This window comes from Carassius gibelio, chromosome A10, assembly GCF_023724105.1.
Source record: "Carassius gibelio isolate Cgi1373 ecotype wild population from Czech Republic chromosome A10, carGib1.2-hapl.c, whole genome shotgun sequence".
Classification (NCBI taxonomy): domain Eukaryota; kingdom Metazoa; phylum Chordata; class Actinopteri; order Cypriniformes; family Cyprinidae; genus Carassius; species Carassius gibelio.
Window position 1 is genome coordinate 25,445,955 of NC_068380.1, and position 18,327 is coordinate 25,464,281.

Genomic DNA, 18,327 nt, shown 5'->3' on the forward strand with positions numbered 1-18,327 from the left:
AGACGTTAAACCGAGGTCCTGACTCTGTGTGGTCATTAAAAATAGAGGTGTGACCTCGGCATCCTGGCTAAATTTGCCCATTGACCTCTGACCATCATGGTCTCCTAACAATCCAGGTGGATGCTGATGTGAATTATGTGTGTGTGTGTGTGTGTGTATGTGTGTGTACCGCTAGAATATTTTTAACTCATTGATGAAGGGTTAAGAAGCCCTTAATGTCACGCTGCCAGTCTTTGTTTTCCTGGGTGTTCCCTAGTGAGCTCACTTCCCCTTAGGCACTTCACCATAGGCACTTTATTCCGCTAGTCTGGTTGTGTCTTCACAGTAATTGCACTCCAATTAGAATCGCACAGGTGTTGACAATACTCTGTCATTAGTTTCCCTATATAGAGCTGTCTTTCTCTGTTGTCATCATGGAGTCCTTACCCTTTGTGTCTCATGCTCTCGTTCCCCGAGACTTCCTCTACCTTCTTGTTCTTCTGAGTTCCCCGTTTCATCCGGTTCCCTCTTTTGGTTTTTGTTTGTCTCTCATGACTGTTTATTTTGTATTTACCCTTCCGTTTAAATAAATCCCTTACCTGCACTTGGATCCACCCTCTCTTTGTGTTTCATCTAAACCCTACCGTGACAGAAGGACTCCATCATCAAGGATCCAGCGGTATGTCTGCTGCCATGTACTCATCAGCCAGCAAGCGTAATGGTTTTGAGGGCTCTCGCCTAGTGGTGTTCCGGGGGACCAGGGGAGGTCGCTCCGGAGCAAGCGGTCGAGAGGAGGTCCGGCAGCGATCGCCACTGTGGCCTCCCATCGATCCGAGATTCGGATGGGGGCGGCCATTTCCCCAAGATGTCCCGAGAGGAGAGGGGAGATGCAGATCGGCTGAGCCAGCGCCGTGGTACCAGATGGCCGCCAGTCCTGTACAGCGGCACCAAATGGCCGCCAGCTCAGCGCCACAGCACAAGATGGCCGCCAGCTCAGTCCCACAGCACAAGATTGCTGCCAACTCAGCCCCACAGCACAAGATGGCCGCCAGCCTAGCGCCACAGCCCAAGGTGGCCGCCAGCCTAGCGCCACAGCCCAAGATGGCCGCCAGCCTAGCGCCACAGCCCAAGATGGCCGCCAGCCTAGCGACACAGCCCAGGATGGCCGCCAGCCTAGCGCCACAGCCCAGGATGGCTGCCAGCCCAGCACCACAGCACAAGATGACCGACTCAACGCCACCGACTCTCCATCGTAGAGGGCGGAGGAGGAGACAGGCAGCTACTGTTCCTCAGGACCCGGAGAACGTTCCCGAGCGGGCCGCTGCCATCCATGAGGCCATTCCCGATGCGGTGCCCGCTGCTGTTTCGGAGGCGGTGGCTGAGGCTGTTCCCGATGCGGTGCCCGCTGCGGTTCTGGAGGCCGAGGCGGTGCCCGCTGCTGTTCCGGAGGCCGAGGCGGTGGCCGAGGCCGTTCCCGATGCGGTTCCCGTTGCTGTTCCGGAGGCCGAGGCGGTGGCCGAGGCCGTTCCCGATGCGATGCCCGCTACTGTTCCGGAGGCCGAGGCGGTGCCCGCTGCTGTTCCGGAGGCCGAGGCGGTGGCCGAGGCCGTTCCCGATGCGGTTCCCGTTGCTGTTCCGGAGGCCGGGGCGGTGGCCGAGGTCGTTCCCGATGCGGTGCCCGCTGCTGCTCCGGAGGCCGAGGCTGTTCCCGAGGCGGTGCCTGAGGCAGTTCCCGAGGCGGTGCCCGATGCTGTTCCCGAGGCGGTGCCCGATGCAGTTCCCGAGGCGGTGCCCGATGCTGTTCCCGAGGCGGTGCCCGATGCTGTTCCCGAGGCGGTGCTCGATGCTGTTCCCGAGGCGGTGCCCGATGCAGTTCCCGAGGCGGTGCCCGATGCAGTTCCCGAGGCGGTGCCCGATGCTGTTCCCGAGGCGGTGCCCGATGCAGTTCCCGAGGCGGTGCCCGATGCAGTTCCCGAGGCGGTGCCCGATGCAGTTCCCGAGGCGGTGCTCGATGCTGTTCCCGAGGCGGTGCTCGATGCAGTTCTCGAGGCGGTGCTCGATGCAGTTCCCGAGGCTGTTCCCGAGGCGGTGCCCGATGCAGTTCCCGAGGCGGTGCCCGATGCAGTTCCCGAGGCGGTGCCCGATGCAGTTCCCGAGGCGGTGCCCGATGCAGTTCCCGAGGCGGTGCCCGATGCAGTTCCCGAGGCGGTGCCCGATGCAGTTCCCGAGGCGGTGCTCGAGGCGGTGCTCGAGGCGGTGCCCGAGGCTGTTCCCGAGGCGGTGCCCGATGCAGTTCCCGAGGCGGTGCCCGATGCTGTTCCCGAGGCGGTGCTCGATGCAGTTCCCGAGGCGGTGCCCGAGGCTGTTCCCGAGGCGGTGCCCGATACAGTTCCCGAGGCGGTGACCACAAGGCCGTGGTGGTCGTCTGCTCCGCCCTGGGGGACTCTGGCGGTGACCACGAGGACGTGGTGGTCGTCCGCTCCACCCTGGGGGACTCGGGCGGTGACCACGAGGACGTGGTGGTCGTCCGCTCCGCCCTGGGGGATTCTGGCGGTGACCACGAGGACGTGGTGGTCGTCCGCTCCGCTCTGGGGGACTCTGGCGGTGACCATGAGGACGTGGTGGTCTTCTGCTCCGCCCTGGTGGACTCCGGCCTCGACCACAAAGACGTGGTGGTCTTCCGCTCCGCCCTGGAGGGCTTTGACTTTGACCACAAGGCCGTGGTGGTCTTCCGCTCCGCCCTGGAGGGCTCTGGCCTTGACCACACGGCTGTGGTGGTCATCTGCTCCGTCCTGGTGGACGCCTCAACATGTCCTTCATGGACTTATGTTTTGTGTTTTTTGAGTTCTGTTTCTGTCTGTTCCTTTTAGTTTAGTCTGGCCCTCCTTCCCTCCCCCTGAGCCTCCACCTGTCCGCCTCCCTCCTGGACTCCTTGTTTTGTGTTGCACCTTTCCATTTCTCCTGGTTGCTCCTGTCCCTGTTTTCTGTCCCTCCGTCCCTCCCCCTGGTCCGCCGCCGTTCCACCTCCCTCCTGCCTCTTTTTCTGTTGGGGTTTTCCTGGGTTTAGGTGGAGCATCTGGTAGCTGCTCCGTAGGGGAGGGGGTAATGTCACGCTGCCAGTCTTTGTTTTCCTGGGTGTTCCCTAGTGAGCTCACTTCCCCTTAGGCACTTCACCATAGGCACTTTATTCCGCTAGTCTGGTTGTGTCTTCACAGTAATTGCACTCCAATTAGAATCGCACAGGTGTTGACAATACTCTGTCATTAGTTTCCCTATATAGAGCTGTCTTTTTCTGTTGTCATCATGGAGTCCTTACCCTTTGTGTCTCATGCTCTCGTTCCCCGAGACTTCCTCTACCTTCTTGTTCTTCTGAGTTCCCCGTTTCATCCGGTTCCCTCTTTTGGTTTTTGTTTGTCTCTCATGACTGTTTATTTTGTATTTACCCTTCCGTTTAAATAAATCCCTTACCTGCACTTGGATCCACCCTCTCTTTGTGTTTCATCTAAACCCTACCGTGACACTTAATGTCGATTATAGATCAAATCAATCCACCATGGCAAACAGCAAATATATCTGTGCTGTTTAATGCATTTGAAATGTTATTTTCATTTTTAATTCAGCAATTTTTACTTTTTAATTAGTTATTTTAATGCTTTAAAGGTGTCATATGCAAAAATTGAGGTAAAAATATCCATAACATGACCTACACGCATCAAAAGAATGAGAAGAAATAAGGGCGATGATGTCATTAAAAAAAGTTCAAGTTATAGTGCTGCAGAGATATCAACCTTAATTAGCATTAGCATTACTAGCCCCGGCCGACAGGTGTCATAATACCAGTTTCGGCCATGGGAGGCGGTATGCGGGCAACATAACCACCAGCCAACCTACAATACATGAATAACTCGCATGGCTTGTGGGCGTGTACTTGAACCTGATGTCAATCATGTGGAAAGTACAGCCCACTAGTTCATTTCAGTTAAGGGAAGAGAGCGTCACCCGCTACAGGGAAACAACCGCGATCGGAAACACAAATCAAGGGTAAACATCGGCACTGCTTTTAATCACTGGAGACAACTGATGGACCTGAAAGAAATGAGGTTCGACTCCGATCTTGCAACATTTCTTTTGGATTTGTAAGTTAGATGCTGTTAGTATTTCGCTAGAAGTTTGTTTTATATGTTTGTGTATTTGTTTTTGGGAAGTTATAACATAGAAATGTATCGAAGGCTGTTTGATAAACGTGCTAATGTTAGCGTTGGCTAACCGTAGCTGCGTTTGATAATTAGCTAGCTATAACTTAACGTTACCCATTTTATTATATAGGGCTGTGCATGTCTTTACTCATGTACATCTCATCAGTAAAGACGCTCCTGTAATTAGAAGTATATCTCCAGCACGTATGTTCAGATCAGGGTTGCCAGGTTTTCACAACAAATCCTGCCCAGTTGCTTCTCAAAACTAGCCCAATCCCGCTTCCAGAAGGTTCCCCGATAAAACATTGCTTCCCAGGGTTAAAATATACTTTTTTAGCAGGGTTGCCTTGGTATAATTCGCATTTTAGGGGCTAAAGATCACGTTATTTGTATTTGGGTCGCTGCGACCCGCAGACATGAAAAACAACCGCCACAGACTTGGCAACACTGGTTGACATTTACTACACAGAGCCGTAATTCACTGACAATCTACACAAAATCGATGTTAAAATCGCAGGCGATTCTTTGTCGATTTTGAAAACGATTTTGTGTTAGTTGTCGGTAGACTACGGCTCTGTGTAGTAACCACTGATCTATATATATAGATCAGTGGTAGTAACTGCCGCTCTACCTGAACCAGTGTTGCCAAATTTGCGGTTGTTTTTCATGTCCGCGGTTTGAAGCAATCACAATACCAATAACGTGATATTTAGCCCCTAAAATGCTAATTTTACCAGGGAAACCCTTCCCAAAAATTTATATTTTAACCCCGGGAAGCAATTTTTATCGGGGAACCTCCCGGAAACGCGATTGGGCTAGTTTTGGACTAGTTTTAAGAAACAACTGGGCAGGATTTGTTGTGAAAACCTGGCAACCCTGATCTGAACGCACAGGTTGGAGATATACTTCTAATTACAGGAGCGTCTTTACTGATGAGAGATGCATGACAATCGTATTCGATTTTTTGCACAGCCCTATTATTATATCATAACTAACCTGCTCTGTCTAGTCTGTTGGTCTCCGTGTCCTCTTTGCTTCGTGGTTTTTCTGTGCGTGAAAAAAATTGATTTGTGGCGTGTGAAAAGAGTCGATTGCGTGTGTCTCACGGTGAATGCTTGAGAGTTGGCACATTAGTTTCCAAGCAGAATAAAGGACAGTTTGATTATTGCTGTTTAGCGTTTGTATTAATCTATGATGTGTCCCTGTTTACGTACAGGGACATAAAAAATAAATGAAAAGTGATACGTGGACCAAGGTGTCTGAGATTGTTCATTTTAAGTAAAGGATCCTAATATTTCGTCCACAACAATATTTAATGAGGTTAACTTATAACTCCTTGTGGTTAGTCTGCACGAGATCAACAAGCTTGTATGCTTTGCGGCCGCTTTAAATACAAAATAAGCATTCGATCTACGTTAGAGCGTCTGAGCGCTCACAAATCTTTCTGCAGCGTCGTGAGCAGAGCGGCAAGAGCGATTTTTGACGCTCTAGATGCGGCGGTGTGAACGCACAGTTAGGCTTCGGCTACGGCTGTAGTGTTGTTGTGAAAGTAGGGGCAGAGCATAGAGACTATGCCGTTTCTCATTTGTTACACTAGAGTAGACCAATTCACTTTATTGAGGCATACTGCCCCCATCTGTTATGGAATGTGGAGTATGACTTGATTTTTTTGTCAAACATTACAGATGGCACCTTTAAAGATCAATTTTAGATTGTAATGTTCTGCTGCCAGTTCTGCAAACTATAAAAGGTACAGCGGTCATAAAACCAGAGCAAAATGTTGCATGTCTAGTAACTGTAAAAAAAAAAAAAATTCCAATAATAGCATGTGAGAGAGAGGTAATATCATGTTCCCATTGGTCAGTGTAAGAGGAACTCAGCTTAGTCTAATGGTTAGCCTGCTTCAGATTCGTTTCCCATCATAAGTTGCCATAGTGACTAGCTTGATCTAGGCCTTTGTTGAATTAGGAACCAAAATATTAGACAATGAGTCAGACTAACCCAAATAAGTCTGGCTTATTTGGTAAACGTGTATTATGAAACAGGCCACAAGGCATTAGAAGTTATCATATATTTTTTTTTTTTATGTTTTTTTTTGTAAAATACATCAGTTGTCATCACTTTTTTGTCATGATTAGTTTATTAAAGACTCAGCATCATTCAATGTTTAAAGTGAATAAAAAAGCCTTGACCGCCTATTTACTGGAGCCCTACCACTACATTTACATTTAGTCTTTTAGCAGATGCTTTTATCCAAAGCGACTTCCAAATGAGGACTATGGAAGCAATCAAAAACAACAAAAGATCAATGATATACAAGTGCTATAACAAGTCTCAGTTAGCTTAAAAACAGTACACGTAGCAAAGGCTTTTAAATAATATAATACATAAAAGAAAACTATGGTGGCTGAGAGAGCTCAACGCGGTGCAATTTAAGAAAACACATGCAAATTGAAAAAACACCAGCAAATAAAAAAAAAAGTGTTGCAAATCCTCACAACACATGCATTTAATGAAACACGCTGCAAATCCTCACAGCACATCCATATAACGAAACGCGCAGCAAAATCTCACAACACGTGCATATAACGAAAAGCGCTGCAAATCCATCACAACACATGCATATAACGAAACGCACTGCAAATCCTTCACAACACATGCAAATTAAGAAACGCTGCAAATCCTACTGCAAATAGCACTGACCACAATAGAAATGTTTCAAGGAGACCCCAAAAAATGTCCGACCAGGCTGGGATTTGCTTATCGTGCAGTGGCTACTGGTCAGTGGATATTATTAGCCTAAATAAGCTGAATAATTACATGATTAAATGTAAAATGTTACTTAAGATGGCTAACTTTAATATCCTCAGCTAAATATAATTTCAAGGTTAATGAAAATAAATTTGCAATGCTTCATTAGTTGTTTCTTAATGTGCATGCACTGTGAGGATTTGCAGCATGTTTCATTATATATGAATGTGTTTCGATGATTTGCAGCTAGTTTCGTTATATGCATGTGTTGTGATGATTTGCAGCGCGTTTCATTATATGCATGTGTTGTGATGATTTACAGCACGTTTCGTTATATGCATATGTTGTGAGGATTTGCAACACTTGTGTTGTCAATCTAATTAAGATGTTTTCTTCATTTGCTGGTGTTCAAGTTGCAGCGTGTTGAGCTCTCTCGGCCACTGTAGAAAACAGATAAAGTAGAAAAAGAACAGAGCAAGCTTGTCTTTTTTTTTAAGCTAGCAAAAGAACTATCAAGCTAGTCTTTGAGGTCTTTTTTTAAGAAAAAAAAAATAATAGTGAGTGCTAAAGTTAGAAGATCAAATAAAGATGGAAGATATGTGTTTTAAGATGATTCTTTAAGATGGCTAAGCAGTCAGCTGCTTGGAATGAGTTGGGCAGGTCATTCCACCAGTAGGCAACATTTAATTTAAAATTGACTGTGCTTCTTTGGGATGGCACAATCAAGCGACGTTCATTTGCAGAACACAAGCTTCTAGAGGGCACATAAGTCTGACGTAATGAATTAAGGTAAAGGGATGCAGAGACAGTTGTGGTTTTGTAGGCAAACATCAATGCCTTGAATTTTATATAAGCAGCAATTGGTAGCCAGTGCAAATTGATAAACAGAGGTGTGACGTGTATTCTTTTCAGTTCAACAAAAATTAATATTTCTGCCACGTTCTGGATTAATTGTAAAGATTTGATAGAACTGGCTGGAAGACCTGCTGATAGAGCATTGCAATAGTCCAGCCTGGACAGAAAAAGAGCTTGAACAAGGAGTTGTGCAGCATGTTCCGAAAGAAAGGGCCTGGTCTTCCTGATGTTTAATAAAGCACATCTGCAGGAACGGACAGTTTTAGCAATGTGGTCTGAGAAAGTTACCTGATCATCTATCATATCTCCAAGGTTTCTGGTTGTTTTTGAAGGAGTTATGGTTGATGTGTCTAACTTGATCATGAAATTGTGATGAAACGATGGGTCTGCTGGAACCACATGCAGTTCTGTCTTGGCAAGGTTGAGTTGAAGGTGATGGTCCTTCATCCAGCAAGAAAAAAAGTCTGTTAGACAAGCTGAGATGCGAGCAGCTACCATCGGATCATCAGGATGAAATGAGAGGTAGAGTTGAGTGTCATCAGCATAGCAGTGGTATGAATAGCCATGTTTCTGAATGACAGAACGTAATGATGCCATGTAGACAGAGAAGAGAAGTGGTCCAAGGACTAAGCCCTGAGGCACCCCAGTAGTTAGATGTTGCGACTCTCTTCTCCAAGATACTTTGAAGAACCTATCTGATAGGTAAGACTCCATTTCTTTCAGCTAAATTTTGATAATATTGATAATTTAGTGGGTTTATAAATGTTCCTATCAATTACGATACAGTACGCTTGATAGGGTTAATAAAGCATGCTGCAATAAATTTCTGCAATGTCCAAGTCAGGGATCTTCAAATCCAGTTTGTGAGATCTGCTTTTCTGCAAAGTTTTGTTCTAGTCCTAATCAAACACCTGAGCATGCAAATCAATGTCTTCTCACTAGAATCACTAGACAATCACAGGTAAGTTTCCTTTGGGTTGTAGCTAAACTCTGCTGGAAAGGGTATCTCACAAGCCAGATTTGAGGATCCCTGGTCTAAACTTTTGACAATTTTACTAACATCACATGGCAAACTATTATACTGTCCAGCCCTGTAATAATAAAAAAAGGCATTAAAGATTTCCTTTGATATATTATTCAGTGCAAATATCCTTGCTTGCACAAAATTAGATTTGTTCTTAAGTAGATAATTGAAAAATAATAAGAATAAAAGCATTGTTATTGTATGTATATACAAGCAATATGTCTCTGAAATTAAAATGAAAATTAATTTCTAAAACTAAAATACAATTTTCTATCAATTTTCCTGCTGTGGTCATGTGGAGTGAGTCAACAGAAGATATATATCTCTGTTAGCCAGCAAAGTGGGCAAAGGTGAAAGAGAGAGAAAAGATAATCAAGACAGGCATAACAGTATCATAATTACTTGTTGAAATACAACAGCACCTTTACTTTCAGTTCTAATTAAGGGGAAAAAACCTTTGGGCAACGAATGCAAACAATCTCTCTCAAACTGATATTCCCACATGTCCTGAGCAGATATTTGTGTCAGTGAGCATGAGAATGCTGTGTTGTATGACAGCTCATTTGAATGCTGAGAGTCTGTACATCTGTGTGGCACTACAGCACTGGCCCCTGAGTATCAGCCTGTGTCTGGGGACTAATTAATCTGGTCTCATGTCCTCTATGTGCTTCAAACTCAAAGGAAAGTTACAGATGCAAAGCTTCAGCTGTTAGCTCAAATGTGACTTGTGAAGATGTACTGCACTGCAGCAGTGCACAGTGAGTGATAGAAGATAACAATATTTGCATTACTGTCTCCACTGCTCAAACTGATAATAGTGGTCAAATGTTTGGAACTATTATTATTATTATTATTATTAATGATTATTAAAGTGCCTAATGCTCACTAAGACTGCATTTTTCCAATGACAAATACAATACAAAAAAAAGAAAGAAAATTACTATTTAAAATGATTGTTTTCTATTTAAATATATTTAAAAATGTAATTTATTCCTGCAAAATAAAGCTGAATTTTCAGCATCATATATCGTGTAAATAATCGTAAAAAAAAAAAATTTCTAATTACAGATAGCCTGGGATTTACACATTTGTATTTTAAAGACAACCAGCTCGAAGGGAACTTAGTTTGTTTTTTTTTGGGGTAAAATTGATTTTTTAACATGAAATTTAAATTGTATGACAATTAGAGATTAGACTGTTCAGAAATTGAAATCTACACGCTAATACACACTATATACACATAGTCACGCAATGCTGATGTTGTTAACATTAATCTTTTGAGACGGTTGACTGTACATCCACATATGTCCTATTAGGTTAAAAAAAACAAAATGCTGTTCGAACAAGTAAAATATCTGCTACTTTTGTTCTGATCAAATAAAATGTAAATCTTCTAAAATAAATCAAGTTATGCAGTTTAGCTCAAACAATTATGCAGTCAAAAACAGATCACATGGATTAAAGAGCAGAACGTTTCAGTTACGTACATTACCGTTGTTCCCCAAAGGAGTGAACAGAGACATTTTGTTGATGAAGACATTATGGGATTTACTTGAGAGCTCTAATCATTTCTGACTTTAATTGAAAACGCCAATGAATTTTGGCTAGTGGATTTTGCATACCTGAGACACTGCTCATTGGAAATGTTAAACAGCCGAATGACAGCCGAATGCTATGCAAAGGTCATAACATTTCCTCCGCCCAAGCACAAATTTGCTGACCCTGGTAACCACAGGGATCAAGGGTGAGTATACCACAGTTGGTGATCGTTAAGCTGCTGTTCTTTTTACCATAGATATTTCTGAACAGAAGGGATTCCGACCTTCAAATAAAGATTGCTTAAAGTCTTTCCTATTTGTGGTTACAACTTGGCAGTAACGACATGGAAGTAAACCTTCCGGGGAAGGGCTCTACTGAGGCCACTTCCTACCCGTAGGTAGGTGAAATATGGAGTCAGTGTCAACGTTTACATGCACCTAAATAATCTGTTTGTAATCGGATTGACGGCTCAATTGGATTGAAAAACGTTCATATAAACACTTTAAACAATCCGATTGAGCTCGAGCAAGGTGAAATTTTGATCGGATTCAACCACGAAACTGAAAGGACTGTGCATGTCCAATGACGCAGAAATAACATAATGACGTATGATGCACGGAATGAGTGTCTCTTCCTTTTGAATAAAGTGTTGTATAAATGTGTGTCCTGTCATTAGAAAACTCTCATTTAACTCGTCAACTGTGAAGTGGAGCAGGACAGCCTTGTGTTGAATACTCATCCACAGGCAACCCGTTTTGGGGAGTTTTTTTTTTTTTTTTTTGCGTGATAAATATGAGCAACACAGCACATGTTTATATGTTTATTTATCGATAAAGGTGTATATATTAATTCTGCTGTTAAAAACAAATAAAGAAACCATGTAGGAGATTGTTTAAGTGCAAACAGTGAGAAGCTCAATATTTATCTAAATGTCACTTTCACTTTTCACTTTCACTATTTGAGCAGTGTGCGCATGTCTAAAAAATCTATTCCGATTTGAAGCTTGTGACATATAAAAGTGCACATCGATCAGATCACTGTATTTAGCGTTCATGTAAACACTACAATCAGATTCATCAGTCGTAATGAATTCAGTCCGATTCAACCAAAAAGTGTGCATGTAAACGTAGCCACTGATATGGACTGACTCAGGCCTGGGGCAGTACTACATATGTAATGGGTCTCTGAGGCAGGTCCTATCTGAGAGTAGGTATGGAGTAACTGCCAGCAGAGACTGGCAGAATGATCTCTCAAGGAAAGACATGGGTTCACTGAGAGGGGAACCTTACCATGAAAGAATACACATGTGGGATTGCCCGGAAGGAATCAAGCCATATGGACACCTAGTCCAGCACAGTGGCTGACCAGAGACCCAGGGAACTAACTCCGATACTGGGCCTGGTGTCAGACTGCTTTGCCCAATCTGACTGCCGGGGGCACTGGAGGATTCTCAACAAGTGTTTGCCACCCAGTGAAATTACGGGAGGAATTCCCTTTCCGCTGAACTCTGTAGTAAACAAAGAGCTGCTTAGAGCTACTGAAGCTCGAGGTGTGGTCCACATATACAACAATGTTATTACAGGACACAGCAACACCAACACCTGATTGCGTAAATGCTTGGTGGGAACCTTGAGTACGTATCCAGGCCGGGGTTCCAGGACAGCTTGAGAGTAGGCCGGCCTGAACTCAAGGCATTCTTCGCTAGCCGAAAATGCTTGGAGGCCCACAATCATCTTGATGGAAGTGAACGCGGTCAGGAGCACTGTCTTAGCAGACAGGAATTTAAACTCAACTGAGTCCAGTGGCTCAAAGAGATCCCTCTGAAGTTCAGCCAGGACAACAGAGAGATCCCAGGAGGGCACCAGGGTTGACCTAAGAGGATGAAACCTTAAGGCCCCTTTTTAGGAACCTGATGATGAGATTGTGCTTTCCCAGTGACCAGCCATGTACTACATCATGATGGGCTGTAATAGCAGCCACATACACCTTTACTGTGATCCTCAGCCAGTGGTCCTCTGCTCGAGTCAAAGAGACTGGGACAGGTAACGGCAGAGGGTGCACCTCTTTTCAGAAAAGAGAGGCGAGATCAAAACAATGTCATGCTCATTTCCCAGAGTAGATGCATGAGTCATCCACGAACGCAGATTCAGCCTGTTGGATGACCAAACTCTGAAGAAAACGATTGTGTCCATCCTCTGAGACAGGTAACGACCACAACCAAGAGGACATGGACAGAACAGCATCTTTATAAAGATGCAAGACATCCACATGATTTGCTCTTTTAGGAAATCTGCCCTTTCAGTTAAAGTGCCCAGGATAATTCCTTGTAGACAGGGACACTGCTGTTTTCACAGTAACGCCAACCAGAACTGCTTTCAGACAGACCATGAAATGGCTTTGTGGATATAAAGCATGTTCATCCATTCAGCTCACTCGTCACCTTTTCATACCCATATGTTCAGGGAGTAGCTCACATATGCAAAATTCACTAGCCATATTCTCTTAAAGTCAGAAATGATTGGGATTCCCAAGTAAATCCCCTAATGTTGCTGTCGACATAACTCTATGTGACCGACAGATAGGGAACTACTCACTTTTCCTCTCTCTCATAATGAAGAGAAAATAAGGGCTATTTACCTCACCGACCATAGCAAAACAAGAAAACAACAACAAAAAAGATCAATAATTAAAAACACGTATGTGTAATAAAATAAACTTGAACCATACCTATCTACTATTATTATTACTGCTCCATTAATTAGATTCGATTAGATTCAACTTTATTGTCATTATGCAGAGTACAAGCACAGAGCTAATGAAATGCAGTTAGCATCTAACCAGAAGTGCAAGAATATAGTGTTTTATATACATAAAAGTGCAGAGTAAGTAAAGTTATGATATACAGACTGTACAGTGGAGTTGCTATATACAATATTGATCAGAGTGTATACAGAATATAAATATGAATGCAATGTAGATATTGTATGTACATTATGAACAGAGCAATGAAGGATTATATATACATTATGAATAGCAGGAACGTGAGAACAGTGGTAATAAATAAAAATAAACAGCAATTGCTGTACCACACTGAGATGCAGTATGTGAGTATGCTCTCAATGGTACATCGGTAGAATTCAGCAAGGATCCTGGGACTGAGGTGAACTTGTTTAAGGCTCCGTAAGAAGTAAAGGCGCTGCTGAGCCTTTTTGACCAGGGTGGAGGTGTTTAGGGACCAGGTGAGGTCATCTGAGATGTTGATGCCAAGGAACTTGAAACTTGACACACGTTCCACTACAGCTCCGTTGATGTAGATGGGTGTGTGTGCATGATTCCTAGTCCACCTGAAGTCCACAATGATCTCCTTTGTCTTCTGTGTGTTTAGTTCCAGGTTGTTGGTGGCACACCACACAGCCAGGTGCTGCACCTCATCCCTGTAGGCGGACTCATCGTCATCCTTGATCAGACCTACCACCGTGGTCTGTAATTATAATAACTCATTATAATAAAAAAGCACAAATTAAATTAGGTCACTGATTCCTCCCAGTTCACTTTCTTCCATCTTTCCTCCATCTGTAACGACAGATAAAAGAGGAGGAAGCAATTGCAGGCGATCAGATGTAGTTTATTGAGAAAGAGAGTCCAGGATGTTGGCAATGGCAAGGAAGGTCTACGGTGGCGTGAGAAGAGCTGAGGGGTGAAGTCGGCGGTGCAGGTGAAGGTGGTCAATGGTTGAAACCAGGAACAGACCGGAACACTGACACGAGGACGACAACACTTAATCCACTCCAGCACACGAACACGGAAGACGGTAATCCAACTAGGACACGAAGACATGAGAGAGGATCTGACAACAGAGAGAGAGCGAGGTGAGTATAAGTAGCTGAGGTGTGATGAAGATCAGCTGGAGCGAGACAATCAACACCCAGGTGATGACAATCAACTAAACGAGCACATGGAGACAACGTAAGTACAAAAACAATCACAAAACATGACACGGAGGAAACACTGGATTTCCTACCGTGACACCATCTCTGTACATCTCTATTGGTGGCCTTTTTTCTTTATTACATTTACTAACCATCATCACTTGGATTACAACATCACATGTCTGCACGTTAAACGTGTGCAAAGGGGATATGATGTGTGACAGTGAATAATGCTACAGCACATTTATTATTGCACTAAATGGCTATAGATGGGAGCAGACAGTGTAAACAATATATTGAAAACAACAACAAAAAACAGCAACCATAAATGTAAAGAAATTCAGTTGCTTGTCAGGTTTTCCTAACAAGCAACCATATATTTTTATTTTATAAATAAAGCCAAAAAATAACATAAACCAAGACCTGTAATTTTTGAATACGAGTTCACAAAAAAAAATAAAGCTTAAAGTTTTTCCTAATTTCTTCCATTCCATTATTATTTTTCTGTTCATATTTACTACATTCAATAGCTGCATGAGATATAATTTCCTTAACCTGACATTGTTCACATAATCAATTTGTGGTGTTTTCATCTTCCATTCATATTAATACCTTGACTTCTGATTTGCATAATTTTAATAACTTGTCTCTCTATTATTTATTTCTATACAGCTATTTTTACTAATTTATCCACTCCCTCATTTCCCATTGACTCTTCTATGTGCTGAAACCCATACTGTATAAACCTCAACGAAATATAATTTATGACAATTCTCGAATTTACTTGTAATACCAAACACCTCAAATTACAAATCATTATTATACAAGATCATTTATATGGTGCAATTTGAGGTAAGGTAAGGAGCATTTAGAATACTAATGTCTTATACTTGCTTAATAATATGAAAATTTCAGCTTTGACATTACAGGAATAAACTAAGTTTTAAATTAATTCAAAAATGAAATAGTTATTTTAAAATGTAATATTACACAATATCAGTTTTTTTTTTCGTTTTTTTTTTTTTTTTTTTTTACTGTACTTTCGATTAAACTGCCGTGATGAGTAACTTAATATTTTCCACAAAAAAAATTACAAAATCGTACTTTTTACAAACTTTATCCTCTGAGTTGAGTTATTTTAGGACAGGGATTCCAAGCTCAAATTGCCTGAAAGTCACAAGATATATAGTAATTTTCCTTATTTTTGTCTATTTTAACAGAGAAGGTCATCAGATCTTCAGCTATAAAGTAAAATATGCATAAAAGTGACCTGTAGTGAACAACAATAACAAATGTTGCAGTACAGCACTGTTCTGCTCTTGTGTGAAAACGTGATAATGGGATGCAACTATTTCAAGTCAAAAAGTAGTTACACCCCAATCCCCCATTTCACAAGACACTTTTTGACCCACTCTTCCTTGCAGAGGTGCTTCAGCTTAGTATCAATGATTTATTTTTGCAAAGATCAAAATCTTCTGTTCTTTGTAATGTGATGAATCCAGTTTTAGTGCACACTAATTACAGGGCAGTTGTTATTGGTATTCCCGCTCCATTTAATCTCATGCATCTTTTGGTCCTCAGCATCCTTAAAGGAGTTTAGAGACACCACACAGATTCTTTGACTTTCAGTTGCTCTTTACATACTCAAGCCCCCTTATCAGGGCACAGTGTGCAGTACAGTGCAGCGGACACTTGCCTTGCTTTTAATGAAATGGAGACAGCTGGTGCCAGGAACACCATATTGTGATTATTGATTGGATCAACAAAGAGACCATGCTGTCATGAGCTGGATGCCCTGATAAAATAAATCTGGCTTTTAGGTGGCAGGTGACTGTTTTCTGAGCCAATCAAATAGATAATTCATTAACAAACATGAGGTCCAGAATAAAGATCTCTCAGCTGGCCTTACACACCAGCGTGTCGTACAGGCTGTTACTGGGGAGATGGAAATAGATTTAGGTCTATCATGTCAAGCAGCAGTAGAATGAAGTAGCTTTATACATGCATAATATCATATATAGTTACTTTTTAGTAACTTATTTCCTTGTGCATTCTTATGATTGCATATTTTGGTATTTGAATTACTAAAGAAAACATATTTATTTTAGGTAAAAAATCCACACTGTTTATAATACTGTATATATTTAGTATGTACTAGAAAGGCTGGCTGCTGTACGATATTTTTATTATTATTATTCAGGTTTAAAAAGTGTTATGTGGTGTACTATTTTTTTTTTTTTTTTCCATAGCACAGTATATAACAGAAATAAGTAGTGTTTAATTAAAAATATCTAACATGCACACATTGTACATGCAAAACCTATTTTAGGCATGCTCACTGAACCATTAAATTAAAGACGAAACTACATTACAGCCCCAGTATAGGTGTGCAATGCAAGGATTCTATCAGAGAACAAAAAAGACGTACAGTATGTGCTTCCAATTTAATCTTTCTCATCATTTCCAAAAACTCACTACCAATCATGCTCATTTACTGGTTCAAGATTAATGGATTTTTTTAATATACTTGTGGTCCATATTTTTACATTTTTACATGTAGCGATGTAAATGTAATGTATAGCACAATAGGTGCAATGATATATTGCAAAATGACATTTATTATGCCCATTTTAACATATTTCCCTAACTAAAACAACATTCCTTCATGGAAGTTTGTCATAAAATGGTGCAATAACATGGGTCTGAATGCATTCCATAGAAGAGTTTTGCTGGAGCTTCGATGAATAGTCACAAACAGACATTGATTACTGCGAAGTACTCCTTACATAACGAGCTTGAAAGTGGCGCATAATCATGCAAGCTACAATTGCAGCCTGCCATTATGAAATATCCATAATTACTTTACACTGGAGAGCTAGAGAGAGTTTTGATTTCCTTTGTCTTCAGGCAATGGCTTTGCAAATCGTTGTGTTCTTTTCGGACCTGTAGTTTGGTTCGACGAAATGGGAAATTACAAATGCTTTTTGAAAAGAAAATGTTCCACAGGGAATAAATGCTGTGATTTTCTCTACATCCTACATCTATTTTTCAAATCCTAGGCACAATGTCGGAGGAAACAATGCATAGCTGATGATAGACAAGCACAAAACTAAGCATCCATTTTTAGGTTCTTTGTCTAACTTTCTAATGACTGTAATTCATGACACTCGTGATTTACCTGAAACAATGTTTAATCATAACCTAAAAATTTGCACTGTGCATATGTCGATGTGCACATTTCTGCATTATGCATTGGAGAATGCTCAGGACTTCCAGTTCGTAGCTTATTTTACTGGTATGACCAAACTGATTGTAAAGCTCAAAAACAGATGTCATAATTAGATTTGTATGGTTTCAGTGTCTATAATCTCATTACGTAACATTATTTTGTGATGGCAGCACATGAATGATTCTAGGTATAGTTCACTGGAAAATGAAAATTTGATGAAAATGTACTCGCACTTAGAAGATCCAAAATGTAGATAAGTTTGTATCTTCATGGGAACAGATATGGAGAAATTTAGCATAAAAAGTTACGACAGACTACCTTAAAGTAATGCATAACACTCAAGTCAATCAGTTAATGTAGTGATGTAGTGTGAGGTGAAAAGTTGCGTATTTGCAATAAATTCATCATCAAGGCATTTTAACTTGCTTCTCGCCAAAATGTAATCCATAATAAAACTTCCTCCAGTGGTGGAAAAAAAAATAAAAAATAAAATAATTCCATCTCCTTTTGTCCTTTTACATTAAAATTAACTGATATTATTTGTTTATAGCTATTTAGACTGTTTGTGCTTGTAAATGGTGCTTGCTCTGTGCATATTTCTCTCCTGATTCAGTCGAGATAACATTTTCACTACATAAAGAAACATTATGGACAGAGGACTATTTTAGCAAACGTTTGGAGATAAAAATGTAATGGATTTGTTTCTTACAAAAACACAGATTTTCATTTCATATCATGTGAACTGATGGACTGCTTTTATCAGCTGTTTGGACTTTCATTTTGACGGCACCAATTCACTGCTGAGGATCTTTCAGTTAACAAGTG

The 18,327-nt window shown here is 41.9% G+C and overlaps 1 protein-coding gene across 2 annotated transcripts; it reads left to right on the forward strand.

Annotated features, from left to right (window-relative positions):
- Positions 1-706: 706 nt before the first annotated feature.
- On the forward strand, positions 707-3,246 carry LOC128021602 (titin-like). 2 transcript variants are annotated; one of them, XM_052608907.1, is made up of 2 exons: positions 707-1,050; positions 1,081-3,246. In XM_052608907.1, the coding sequence occupies exons 1-2, from the start codon at positions 901-903 to the stop codon at positions 2,821-2,823; spliced, it is 1,893 nt and encodes a 630-aa protein (XP_052464867.1). In that variant the 5' UTR covers positions 707-900; the 3' UTR covers positions 2,824-3,246. The 2 variants fall into 2 exon arrangements, with proteins under 2 accessions (XP_052464867.1, XP_052464868.1); XM_052608908.1 differs by having other exon boundaries at positions 1,111-3,246.
- The last annotated feature ends 15,081 nt before the right edge of the window (positions 3,247-18,327 follow it).

Bases quoted from the DNA above. Each gene is read 5' to 3' on its own strand.
- LOC128021602 (XM_052608907.1), top strand. From the start codon at position 901: ATGGCCGCCAGTCCTGTACAGCGGCACCAAATGGCCGCCAGCTCAGCG. The intron at 1,051-1,080 runs GTGGCCGCCAGC...CCACAGCCCAAG, and splicing joins GCCTAGCGCCACAGCCCAAG to ATGGCCGCCAGCCTAGCGCC.